At 40.8% G+C, this 13,809-nt stretch overlaps 1 protein-coding gene across 2 annotated transcripts in view; it reads right to left on the bottom strand.

The window, feature by feature from the left end:
• The window catches only part of ift172 (intraflagellar transport 172), a 183,177-nt gene that overhangs the window by 79,804 nt on the left and 89,564 nt on the right, over positions 1-13,809 (bottom strand). For both annotated transcript variants that reach the window (XM_068024099.1, XM_068024100.1), the window contains exons 22-25: positions 12,788-13,036; positions 10,664-10,742; positions 10,059-10,179; positions 9,089-9,233 (exon numbers count right to left, since the gene is read on the bottom strand). In XM_068024099.1, the coding sequence (XP_067880200.1) occupies positions 9,089-9,233; positions 10,059-10,179; positions 10,664-10,742; positions 12,788-13,036 (594 nt within the window). The remainder of the gene's footprint in view (positions 1-9,088; positions 9,234-10,058; positions 10,180-10,663; positions 10,743-12,787; positions 13,037-13,809) is intronic.

Below are 13,809 nucleotides of genomic sequence, written 5' to 3'. Positions count from 1 at the left end.
ACTATGGCTGCAATTTTGCACAGCATTGATCAGAAAATTGCCTTGAACATGCACTCAAATGTAGCCAAATACTCTCCCACTCATGGTTAGCAGGGAAGTGCGGATGGACCCAAGAGGCAAGACGGAGAAAGGGTTAAGGCAGTGGAAGCACAGGGGGGTTCGTTATGAGAGGAATTCAATGATGCGAGCAGACCTCTCAGGTGAAGCATGCCTGGATGAGGGCATCGCGGGCTTCTTGGAGGTGTGGGGGGGGGCAAATCTGTGGCTGCAGACACCAACTGCACATCGGGGGCTGGATTTTATTCCTACCCCCAATCCCCCACCACAACCCCCCCCCACCCGCTGAGGCGCAGTAAGTGCTGGTGAGGAGAGCCATTAACTAATGCATTAATTAAGTAAATAATTAATTAGTTATTTAAAACACAATAAGGATGACAGTGCAGGTGATGTGTTGTAGCTGTAGTTTGTGGGAGCTTGTGGACACCAGTGTGATTCACAGCAACCGCGTCTGCAGTAAGTGTCTGCAGCTGCAGGAACTTTGGCTCAGAGGAAATGAACTGGAGGCTGAGCTGCAGACACTGCAACACATCAGGAAGGGGGAAGTTACTTGGACACTTTGTACCAGGAGGCGGTGACACTCCTTTGGATAGGATCTTCTGATTTGGTCCAAGGTCAGGGACAGGAGGGTGTGACTGTGAGTGAGGCAGGTATGGGGACCCACAACACATAGAAGTGGAGGAGTCTCAGCCTTGGCAACTGTCCAACAGGTTCGAAGTTCTCGCAACCTGCATGCATGAAAGCAGGGGCTGCAAGGTTGATGAGCGAACAGAGCATGGCACCATGGTACAGGAAGCCATTCAAGCGGGGGAGTAAATAAGAATGTGGTAGTAGTAGGGGATAGCATAGTCAGGGGGATAGACAGAGTTCTCTGCAGCAAAGAGTGAGAGTCCAGACAGCTGTGTTGCCTGCCTGATGCCAAGATTTGGGACATCTGCTCTGGGCTGGAGAGAACTTACAATCGGAAGGGGAGGATCCAGTGGTTGTGGTCCACGTAGGTACCAACGTCATAGGTAGAACTAGGAAAGAAGTTCTGCTGATGGAGTATAAGCAGCTGGGGTCTAAATTAAAAAGTAGAACCTCTAAGATAAAATTGGCAAAGGGCAAATAAGATTAGAGAAACAAATGAGTAGCTCAAAGACTGGAGTGGTAGAAGTGGGTTCCGGTTCGTGGGGCACTGGCAGTAGTACTGGGGAAAGTGGGGGCTGTACTGTTGGGACGGTCTACACCTGAACCATACTGGGACCAGTGTTCTAGCGAGGTGCATAATTAGGGAAGTAGAGAAGGTTTTAAACTAAACAGTGGGGGCAAGGGATCAAATTTGAGAAGAGATGGTAAATCAAAGAGTAGAGTCAAGGCAAGAGAGAAAGGCATTAATATCAGAAATGATAAACAGACCGTGACAGGAAGGGGCAGAGTACAAATCTAAGAGTAAGTCAGCAGATAAGCCTAGAGGTTACAAAAACAATAAAAAGGACAAACTAAAGGCTCTGTATCTGAATGCACATAGCATTTGAAACAAAATAGAACTGACAGCACAAATGGAAATACAGAAGTACGATCTGATAGCCATTACAGAGACATGGCAGTAGGATGATATAGATTGGGACCTGAATATTGAAGAGTACATGACATTTAGGAAGGACAGGAAGCTAGGAAAAGTGGGAGGGGTGGCTGTTAATTAATGATGGTATTAGAATAATAGAGAGGAATGACCTAAGTTCAGGAAGCCAGGATGTCGAAGTGCTTTGGGTTGAGATGAGAAACGATAAAGGCACAAGACCACTCGTGGGAGTGATGTACAGGCTCCCTAACAGTAACCTCATGGTAGGACAGAGTATAAAGGAAGAAATAATCGGTGCTTGTCAGAAAGGTACGGCGATAATTATGGGGGAATTTAATCTACATATAGACTGGAAAAATCAGATGGGCAAAGGTAGCCTCGATGAGGCGTGCATAGAATGTTTTCGGGATAGTTTCTTAGAATGCGCGTTCTGGAGCCAACCAGACTGCAGGCTATACTAGACCTGGTACTGTGCAATGAGATAGGACTAATTAATGACCTCATAGTGAAGGTGCCCCTAGGCAGCAGCGACTATAATATGATTGAATTTTACATTCAGTTTGAGGAAGAGAAGAGTGGGTCTAAGACTAGTATTTTAAACTTAAATAAGGGCAATTTATGAGGGCATGAAAGCAGAGCTAGCTAAAGTGAACTGGTAAATTAGATTAAGGGATAAGTCAATAGAGATGCAGTGGCAGACATTTAAGGGGATATTTCAGAATACACAGAATAGCTACATTCAAATGAGAAAGAAAAATTCCAAAGGGAGCACACACCATCTGTGGTTAACTAAAAAAGTTAAAGATAGTATCAAACTTAAAGAAAAAGCACATAATTGTGCAAAGATGGGAGGCAAGTCAGAAGGTCGGAAAGAATATATAAAACAGCAAAGAATGAGTGAAAGGTTAATAAGGGGGGAAAAATTAGAGTAGGAGAGAAAGTTAACTAGAAATATAAAAAGATAGTAAGAGTTTCTATAGATATTTAAAAAGGAAAGGTTAACAAAGTGAGCGTTGTCTGATAGAAAGTGAATCTGGGGAATTAATAATGGAAAATAAGGAGATGGCAAATGAATTGAACAGTTATTTTGCATCGGTCTTCACCATAGAGGATGCAAGTAACATCCTAGAAATAGTTGTAAATCAGGAACTCAAGAAAATTACAATTACCAGGGAAGCGCTAGTGAGCAAATTGTTGGAGTTGCGGGCTGACAAGTCCTCGAGTCCTGATGGACTTCATCCTAGGGTCTTAAATGAAGTGGCTAGTGAGATAGTTGATGCTTTGGTTTAAATTTTCCAAAATTCCCTAGATTTGGGAAGGTTCCATTAGATTGGAAAATAGCAAATGTAACTCCTTTATTCAAAAAGGGGGACAGAAAGCAGGAAACTACAGGCCAGTTAGCTTAACATCTGTCTTAGGGAAAATATTAGAAGCTATTATTAAAGATGTTTTAGCAGGGCACTTAGAAAAATTCACGGTAATCAGGCACAGTCAAAATGGTTTTGTGAAAGGGAAAAATGTCTAACCAATTTATTGGAGTTCTTTGAAGAAGTAATATGTGCAGTGATTGAAGGGGAACTAGTGGATGTACTGTACTTAGATTTCCAGAAGGTATTTGATAAAGTGCCACATCAAAGGTTATTATGGAAAATAAAAGCTCATGGTGTAGGGGTAACATATTAGCATGGATAGAAGATTGGCTAGCTAACAGGAAACAGAGAGTAGGCACAATGGGTCATTTTCTGGTTGGCAAGATGCAACGAGTGGTGTGCCACGGGGATCTGTGCTGGGGCCTCAACTTTTTACAATTTATATAAATGACTTAGATGAAGGGACTGAAGGTATGGTTGCTAAATTTGCTGATGACATAAAGACAGGTAGGAAAGTAATTCATGAAGAGGACATAAGGAGACTACAAAGGGATATAGATAGGTTAAGTGAGTGGGCAAAGATCTGGCAAATGGAGTATAATGTGGGAAAATGTGAAATTGTCCATTTTGGTTGGAAGAGTAAAAAAGCAGCATTTGATCTGAATGGTGAGAGACTGCAGAGCTCTGAGATGCCGAGGGATTTGGGTGTTCTAGTGCATGAATCACAAAAGGTTAGTGTGCGGGTACAGCACATAATTAGGAAAGCTAACAGAATATTATCATCTATTGCGAGGGGAATTGAATACAAAAGTAGGGAGGTTATGCTTCAGCTATACAGGGCATTGGTGAGACCATATCTGGAGTACTGTGTACAGTACCGGTCTCGTTATTTAAGGGAGGATGTAAATGCATTGGAAGAGGTTCAGAGGTTTACTAGACTAATACCTGGAATGGGCAGGTTGTCTTATGAGGAAAGGTTGGACAGGCTAGGCTTGTATCAGCTGGAATTTAGAAGAGCAACAGGTGACTTGATTGAAACATATCCTGAGGGGTCTTGACAGGGTGAATGTGGAAAGGATGTTTCCTTTTCTGGGAGGATCTAGAACTAGGGGTCACTGTTTAAAAATAAGGGGTCGCCCATTTAAGACAGAGATGAGGAGAATTTTTTTCTCTCAGAGGGTCGTAGTCTTTGGAACTCTCTTCCTCAAAAGGCGGTGGAAGCAGAGTCTTTGAATATTTTTAAGGCAGAGGTAGACAGATTCTTAATAAGCAAGAGAGTGGAAGGTTATTGGGGGTAGGTGGGAATGTGGAGTTGAGGTTACAATCCGATCATGATGGCGGAGCAGTCTCGACGGGCCGAGTGGCCTACTCCTGCTTGTATGTTGCTGTTGCAGTTGCTGCCCCATGTCACTGGGATGGCTGAGCTGGAGCACGCTGCACCTTCTCCTCAGAGGTCCAATCAACTTCACAATATACAGACCTCATGTCACAGGGAAGTCTCACAAGCGATACGATGAGATAATCCTCAGACGTCGACAAGACATTGGCAATAAGCTGCTGTCCCCAACAAAATCAGTGAGTTTAGGTTGAAGGTAGTGCTCCTGTCAGTGCAAGCCTTTCACTGTAGCTGACCAGACTTTCCAGTTTGACCCTTTATACTGCACATAACAGGTCACTTTCACTCTACAATGACTTGCCATTGTGCACACACTTTGTCCAACCTGGTGAGTTACACCCTGTTGGCAAAGAGGCATTGCAGGCTTAATAAGGCTCTGAAATAAAAACAGAAAATGTTGAAAATACTCAGCAGGTCTGGCAGCATCTGTGGAGACAGAAGCAGAGTTAAAGTTTCAGGTCTGTAACCTTTCATCAGATAAGACTCTTTGTTGCCTTTTAAGCTATCTCAATTGGCTTCCTGCCAGACCCATGGGGGTTCCCCACTGCATTTGCAGGCTGCCCCGGGGAAAGCCAGAAGAGGGTGGGATCATGTCAAGATCTTGACCTAATGTCCTTTTCCATGAATTTCACAGCCCACTCACCCCTACACTCACTGACAGTGAGCTGGAAAAATTCTGCCCATGATCACAAGTATTGAAAACAAGACGAGAGAACTGAAGATTGTTGTTGAAGCAGAGAACTGCATTATAGTGTAGGAATATCAGGAACATGGTCAAAGTCAGAGGATGGTAATAAATATAACATTCAGCAAAAGTATTCAGAAAAGATAGATTAGATAGAAAAGATGATGTGTCTTTTATGGCGGGGCACCTCAGAGATAAATGAAGTTGATTCTGTGGGAAGTAGAAAGCTATATCATGAGCTAATCTGGCTATACACCTGCAATACACAAAAATCCAAGCTATCACAAGCTATAATATAGACCACCAGGCCAGTTTGAGGAGGAAGAAAGTTCACTCTATTAAAAGATAGGAAGGGTATGTGAAAATAGACAAGTAATATTTAATAGGTAACTTCAATCAAACAAACCCAGATTGGGAAACTCAAGTGGTTTCCAGTCAAGAATTCGTAAATATAATGAATGATGACTTCATGGATCACAGTGCGTCACAGAGGTCGCAAGAGGCAGTCCTTATCTTGACCCGGGGTATTCATAACAGAACAAGATAATGTACAGAGGAATGACCAAGTTCAATATGATCTGGACTTCAGAAATACCAAAGACCATGAAAGGGTTAAATTCAAAGAAATGAAAGAACTGAAGTAAATCGACTGCAGGTGGTTACTTCATAACACTTTAGTAGAAAAACGGATTAAACTATAAATAATGTTGAACATGCAGAATACATACATGCCTAGCATCAGCAAGCTCAGGCTAAATGCGTAAGTTTAAATTGATTATTTCATTTTAAATTCATTTGCTAAAGAGAAAAAAAATCTACAAATCTCAAGGAGAAAGGGGAAGGTGCTCATTGAGATAAATCTAGGAACATAAAGAAACAAGTTAAAAGGATGATCAGAAATGCATAGCTGGAGGCAAAATGCAAATTGAGAATTTTGTTCTGCACTTGAACTGTATGAGGGCAGTCAGAGAGCAGGTGAGAATCACAGAAGATGCCATCAGACTTGAAACAGAGAATGAGCACTATAGTAAATATTGTGAACGATTGCTTCCTCCAAGTAATCCCACAGGAAGATATGGGCAGCATGCCCTCCCCAAGCAGAGATGATGCAGACAAAATAGTGACTTTGATATAAATTAATTGGAAGTCCTTGACCGTAAATCAGGGGACCCGAGGTAAATCTTGGGAATGAATAAGAAAGTTCCTCAAGGATAATGGGAACTCATTAAAACAGTTATGATGGCTTTGGCGGGAAGCAATAAGTTCGGTGCCTCAGGGTTTAGTGCTGGAAGCAACTCTGTTTCTAATTTACATCAATGACTTGGATTCAGAAGCTTATTGCAAATTGGTCAAATTTGCAGATGGTACCAAACCAGAAGGGGCAGTGGAATTAGTGCAGGTGGCTCAGAATCTCCAAAACAACAAGTCAGAAGAAATCGACAAATTTTCTTTTTCTCTGGTCAAACATCTTGAGCTCAAATCACCGAGACATAAGGGAGATATTTAAACACCAGAAAGAGTGCAGAGAAGAGCCACAAGGCTAATCCTGGGTGCCAAATAGTCAGAGGGCTGGATTATGAGGAAAGATTGGATAAACTTGATCTCATCAGTTCTAAGAGGCAATCAAGGGATGATCTTATATAGAAATCTATAAAAGTTAGAAAATGGTAAGGAAAATATAAATTAAAATTGACTATAAAATAAAAAGCAAGAGAATGTGAAATCCACTCCCAGATAAAATTGCAGAAGGGAAATTTCTGGAATCATTTAAGAAACAATTAGTTACTGCAATAGCGTTACTTTAGTGTCTTTCTGGATGAGTGAGCTGAGATGGGTTAAATAGGCTTCTTGATCCACAGTTATTTTGTGAATTCCAAAAATGAATCATCACCTTAAAATTGCTGGAAGCCATCAATCTTTAAAATATACAGGAAATGTTTTAACTGCTGCACTTACTGGAACCTGGGACTATGTTTGCCTTGTTAGGAGGTCTGTAGCTCAAGGAGTGGGACAAAATACCCATGTATAACCTGAAGGTATATGGAATGATTTGACAGGGATTAATGCACTGTTCTTGGAAGGGGAGAGCTTGGCAGTAGATTTTTTAAAAATTCTTTTCATGGGATGTAGGCGTCACTGGAAAGGCCAGCATTTTTTGCCCATCCCTAATTGCCCTTGAACTGAGTGGCTTGCTAGGCCATTTCAGAGGACAGTTAAGAGTCAACCACATTGCTGTGGGTGTGGAGTCACATATAGGTCAGACCAAGTAAGGACGGCAGATTTCCTTCCCTAAAATGACGTTAATGAAACAAATGGGTTTTTATGACAATTGATGATAGTTTCATGGCACCATTACTGAGACAAGCTGTCAATTCCATATTTTATTAAATTAATTGAATAATTAATTGAATTTTAGATTTCCACTAGATGCCGTGGTGGAATTTGAACCCATATCCCCATGACATTAGCCTGGACCTCTGGATTACTAGTTGTGACATTACCATTTTGCCATCGTCTTCCATATTCCATAATTCAAGGCTATTCACTATGCAATTTATATCTATTTACATATCCCTCTATAGATATATACACAAAGTAGCAGATCTCTTATGATATCGCACATGGTGAAGTAGAGGCTACACATTTTGTCAAAACTGAGGCATTATGAGAATATGGCAGGGAAAATGTAATAAAGTGTCACAGGAATTGTAACACATACAAGGAGTGTGCACTATACTTTTACAGTATTCTTAGCAGATCTAGTGTGATGTTGTCCATTGTGAGTCAGGAGGATATGCTGTTTTATAACAGGAGTGCTGCCATGTAATGCACAATGCAGCAAATGTTATTGCTCCTGCACCTGGGCATATTGAATCATCTGGACATATAGAGGAAAATCAGGCAGGTAGAAGTACAAACCTGTAACAAAGCTTGTCCAATTTCTCTGCCCATTTAATTCCAAAGGAATTCAAAAATTCAAACTCATCTTCCAGCTGGGTAAAATCATTTAGAAAAATAAACTGAAATCAAGTCTTTTGGAAAAAGCTAAACCAACAAATACAAATCCTTAAAGGATGAAGGATATACATCAACTCAGCGAAATCTACAAACTTCACATTCTCAGAAAGCAGTGTGGTTGTAAACTCTTGTCAACTGTTCCAGGAAAGAAATCTAGTACAAGGCTTGGCTCTTGAGATAAGCTGAGACCTTAAAGCAAAATCTTCAAGAAGTACTTTGATTGATTTGATTAGCTCACCTCATTTCCTAAATTACAAGAGCAATAAGACTACACTTATTAAGTACGTCATTGGCTGCAAAGTGCTTTGGGACATCCTGGGTTTCTAAAAGGTGCTATATAAATGCATGCTTTTTTTTTCTTTTCAATTTTCTTTAAATTGATAGATTCTTCTGACAGATCATTGGCAGAGAATGAAGCAGTGGGATTAGTTTTGGTTGTGGTAACGATAGGGACGCAGCAGATGTGTTGTGATAAATGGTCTCCTTATCTGCTGTACACTTCTATGGTTCTACAGATGGAGATCGATGCATATAAAAGTTTTGGAATCTATATGATTGTTGAGCACCCAGCAAAAGATTTTGATTGGATTGTGCTGACGATGTGATCAACATCACAGAGTTATTTAAAACAATGACTTCTGAAGAATCAATCCTAGAGAAATATCAAGCATACATGACCTTCACCCCTTCTTGAATGATCTAATTTCTCAACGCTACATTGCCAATTATGTGGCAGCATTTCTGACTTTCTCCATTCCAAGTGCAGACTGACTACTTTTAAGACAGCTTCCTGCTGCACACAACCAACTCAACCAATGCTTCCACATCAGAACCCACCAGAACAATTCTAGACATGAGCACCACCATGGAGATCCATTAATTACTGTTTAAAATTAACCTGTGGATTAAATTTTAGGACAGGTTTTCATTAACTAAATGTACAACAATCATTTATACATAATAACTGAAGAAAATTGCATTTAAAGTAACTTTCTGACCTCATATTCTTGGATTGAGGCGAAGTGCTGAGCTATCTTATGATAGTACTTGTAAGTAGCTTTGTCATCTTGAAGCTCTAGAATATGGATTGCTTTTTTCCACTGCCGAGCTCCAATACTTGCTTCAATCGCCTTTATAGAACAGCTGGCAAACCAAATGAAAAGTTAGTTTAAACATAATTTACATAGTAAATCAGCTTAGAATTTAAGAGTTGTCACTGCAGACAACAACTTCCAATCTTTGAAACATATGGGCAATTAATTGTTACTGAGGAGACAATTTTAACCCACAAAAATGGGGACGGGTGGGGGTGGGCGGTGGAAGGTAAAATTTTAAAAAGCTCAAACCTGAACCCAACCCGACCTCAAGTCTGCCCATACCTTGTTTTAATGAAGGCAGGACAGGGGACAGGCAACCTACTTCCAGGAGGCTGGCCATTCATTTACATATTTTAATGAGGCTGCATGCCTCTGATTTTATTTCTGTTCCAGCTTCAAAGCTAGCCTGTCAGATTTCCCAGCACTGCTTGTGGGCCAGGGGGAGCAGGAGTGCTTCCCCCCAGCCTCCCAGGCTAACTTACTTCCATCTCACAATTGGACCATGCCCACCACCACTGATGACACTCCTGCGATCAATGACCACTCCTGACACCCTCATCTCTGCCCCTGATCACTCTTCAGCCCTCCAAACCATGCTGAATCCATCTCTCTCATGCTCTCTAGCCCAGGGAGCAGGAAACCTATCTGCTCCTGGGTTATGGCCTCTTGTGGAGTGTTCTCTGTCCTGCAGGGAGAAAAGCCTATTAATCAAGCTGGCTTTTGGAGACACACAGACACAGACATAGACACACACACATCTTCTGGGTTTCCAGATCACCACCACCTCCAACTTGAAAATCCCACCCCAGTTAGTATCATGTCTTGAGTGCCTAGAGAAAGTATTCTTTTAGATTTATGCAGTTGAACCTACCCAGCCTCAATGTAATGGTTAATTGCAGCATCCAGTTGTTTCTGTTGAACCAGGTAGTCACCCCAGGCCTCCTCTAACTTCACAACCTCTGATGGAAAAACAGTTCTAGACAACTCCACCGCTGAAAACAGATCATTAAGTTTTATAAACCCTTTAGGTAAAGCAACAACACAAATTGATAATTTTACCAAAATGACCATAAAATAATCCTTCAAGCTTTCATAAAAAGGTAATTCCCACCACAACAAATAGTAATTTTTTTTTAAGAATAAAAATGAAAATACAAATGTTTACATGGGGGATGATTGAGAAGAGAATAGAGGGATATGGGGGCAGGATGGGAATAGATCATTCGAGTGGGAGGACGGTCGTGTGGAATGTAAACGCCTGCACAGATCAGTTGGGCTAAATGTTTTTTTTCTTACCTGTAAATTCTGTGCAATTTTATGCAGAGCAATATTCCTTTCCTTGATTAATACCACCAAAATCACTAATGCAATCTGTGGCATGTAAACTACGCATTGGATCCCATCTATTTGTCCAACTAGAATAGTAATTCTTTATGCACCACAAGTACTGATCCAAGTATTGAGAACACTATATACCTTTCCTAAAGGCATTGCCCTTACGGTAGCAATCCAACGCTCTTTGGTAATTTCCAATTTTTTCATAGAGGTCTCCAGCCTAGAAAAAAAAATCATGGATGTACAGATCCTCTGGTATGCAACTGGTATTATATGAAAGAAATGTAACTAATTCCTCTTTTGATAATATACAAAAACGAACATCCTGCTAACACATGAATCATCACTAAAGTGCTCAACATAATAGTAGCTTAGCTAGAACTAGCTGCTGTCAATTCTATGTCTATACCCTGTATTCTCTTCATTAAAAAGAAATCAAAATAGTTCATCATAATTTGGTCCATGCTTTGTTTTAAGGCTTATCTCTCCTTCACCTGTGGTTCTCAGCAGACCTCTAAGTCATATGGTTAGAAGCCTCCCTGAGTGGCCTTCCCAGCAGTGATACTAAGTTAGTCCCTCTCCTTATTTATTTTCCAGCAAATATAATCAGGAAATACGATTAGGCAATAGAATTATTCCAATCCAATGTTATCAGTAAATGTGCCCTATTAAAATAGAGCTAAAGTTCCTATGATATGTTTTTCTCTTTCTGTGGCAGTGTCTGGCTTCCACTTGACAACATGATGACAGTGTAAATTACAACAGAAAGGCTGGGCTGGATTTTGTGCTGGAGGCGGGGCTCCCGGCGCTGGGCCGAAAAGGCACAGCCTTTTCGTGCCCTCCCAGAGCGATCTTCAGGTCTTTTTAAAATCAAAGTTTCAGGAAGCGGAGTCTCAATCCTTTTAAAGACGGGGATCCCACCTACATGAGCTGCCAGCCAATCAGAAGTAGGCCACTGCCGGTACTGTAGAGACCTTGGACCCAGGCCCAGTGCTGGAACCCTGGACAAGAGGTCGGTGATGCAGGGTCGCCAGAGCCAGTTACGTGGCAGAGGCACCACCCACCTCCCAAACCCCTCCCCCCCCCCACCGTGGGTAAGATTCCAGCAGCTGAAGGAAGGGGTCCTTAATAGGCCACTTAAGGGCCTCAATTGGTCTCTGGGAGGGAAGGCTGTCATCCATCTATCCCGCCCTCCGCCCTTCCGTCTCTCCTGCCACCCTTTGTGATACTCCGTGCCTGCGCCTCCGATCCCGCCTCATGGGGTCACAAAAAATCCAGTGTCTCATTATAATTTCCTTCCTTCCATTTTGTATGCCAAGCATTATTTTAATTAAAAGAACATCTTTTGCGAATAAATATTCAGCCAATTTGGCACTTCAATACTCAACCTGAACTACTGCAAACATTAGATTGATGGGTGGGAACATGGTGAGAGCATAACACCTCATGGCCCAAAAAGCACTAAGGATGGTTTAGATTCCATTTGCACGTACCTTCCGCTCCAACCCTCCAATACTGCCAGATTTCATTCCCAAAACTCTAAAAAAATCTCGGTGAGCCCAGGACCTCTTTCCTCGTACTAATCTCTCCCACCCACTCCAAGATCCTGTGATCCAGTGCTTACAAAACCCACTATTCCCAGGACAACTCCTTTGGTGCCCACCCTGTGACCTCCTCCCCAATTCCCTTAAATACCACTCTATTTCTAGTGATCACAGATCCCACAAACTGCCCAATATTCTCAGAACCTTCCTCTTCAACGTTCTCAGAAGTACCACCCTGGTACTCTAAAACCCTGGGTCCCCCTCAAAGTACTGCTGAGATCCTTTCCCAGTACTTCTATATCACAGGGCTCCCTTCCCAGTGCTCTCCATCTCAGGGCTACCCCTAAGTCAGTGCCCCTGCTAATACCACTTGGCACGTTTATAAAGCCTCAAACTTGCCATGAGCAACATCATAGGAGATCTGTTAATACCCAAATAAAAAAAAATACAAATAAAAGGTTTTTTTTCCAGTCTAAAATTCCATAGTATCTATGTTCACAAAGACAATCAAACAAGCAGTACAAATGCAATACAAGATGTTGGACAGATATATTTCACTGCATGTAATAAGAGAACTACCAAAAAAAAACTAACAGATTTTAGGGGTCAATTCTTAAATGTCATATTGAGGAAAATAATCAAAGTTCCAATCCTAAATTTAAATTCACAATTAATACATAAGTAACACAGCATAAAAACTACAGATGTTCTTAATACTTACCCTTTCGTAAAAATCCCCTTTAATTAGGGCAGCAGCAATTCTATTGATGATATCACTGTTTTCCATAAGTTCATTCCGACTCAATACTAAACGGGCAGCTTTTGCAGGGAGGCCAGCTTTCAGGTAGAGATTAACAGCTCCAGTGTAATCTCCATCACTTTCTTTCACTTCTCCTGCCTTTTCATCCTGATTTGTCTCCATCAGCCATTTATAATAACTCCGTCTAAGATTGTCCAATTCAGGGTGGCCCTAAAGGAAAAGCCAAAACAGTAGTAAATACCACACAAGGTTGCTCTAAGATTTAGAAATGAAGATCTATTACATAATTCTCCTTCGTGTGAAAAATATCAATACAAAAATGTTACTATCACCATTTTTTTTACTTTCAGGCACTACATGCATTTGTTGATATAGCCATTATAGGAACTGAAGATTATAAAGGATAAACCTTCAATTCATATTACCACATACTCAAATAAATTACTGCAGTTTTCCCTTAAGGCTCTTTAAATATTTTCCAATTTGTCACATGTACTGCTTGAGGGGAGAGGATAGACAAAACTGTCATTCTATTGTTTACTTAAGAATTTCTTTTAAAACTAGAAGTCTGCTTTTGGAAGGAAAATTGCACTTTGTAGAAATACTGCTAATTTTTAACAATTTATAATATGTAAGAGTTTCAGTATTTAAAACACACGTTTTACAATTGGAAAGAAGTTGGTATTTTATTTTCTCTGAACATTATAACTACCAGCTCAATTTCTGATTCTTATTTCATACTGCTTAACATTACATGTCAGCACAAAACGATTGCTTTTTGTGTTCAACTTACAGACTTAGTAACAACTTTTATTTTATTACACAAACAGGATAGCCCCCTAAATTCATTCCATGTTCGTAATTTTCAAACAAAATACACACATTGCATTTCATGTTAGAATTTGTATACCTGGCATTGAAATTTGTGCATAAGGTTCCACAGACAGCAACAAGGTAAATTGCTAGATATAAAAAAAATGTAA

Source organism: Heterodontus francisci, chromosome 3, assembly GCF_036365525.1.
Source record: "Heterodontus francisci isolate sHetFra1 chromosome 3, sHetFra1.hap1, whole genome shotgun sequence".
Taxonomy (NCBI): domain Eukaryota; kingdom Metazoa; phylum Chordata; class Chondrichthyes; order Heterodontiformes; family Heterodontidae; genus Heterodontus; species Heterodontus francisci.
The sequence above is the reverse complement of the archived record's forward strand: the minus strand, read 5'-3'. Positions and strand labels throughout refer to the sequence as shown.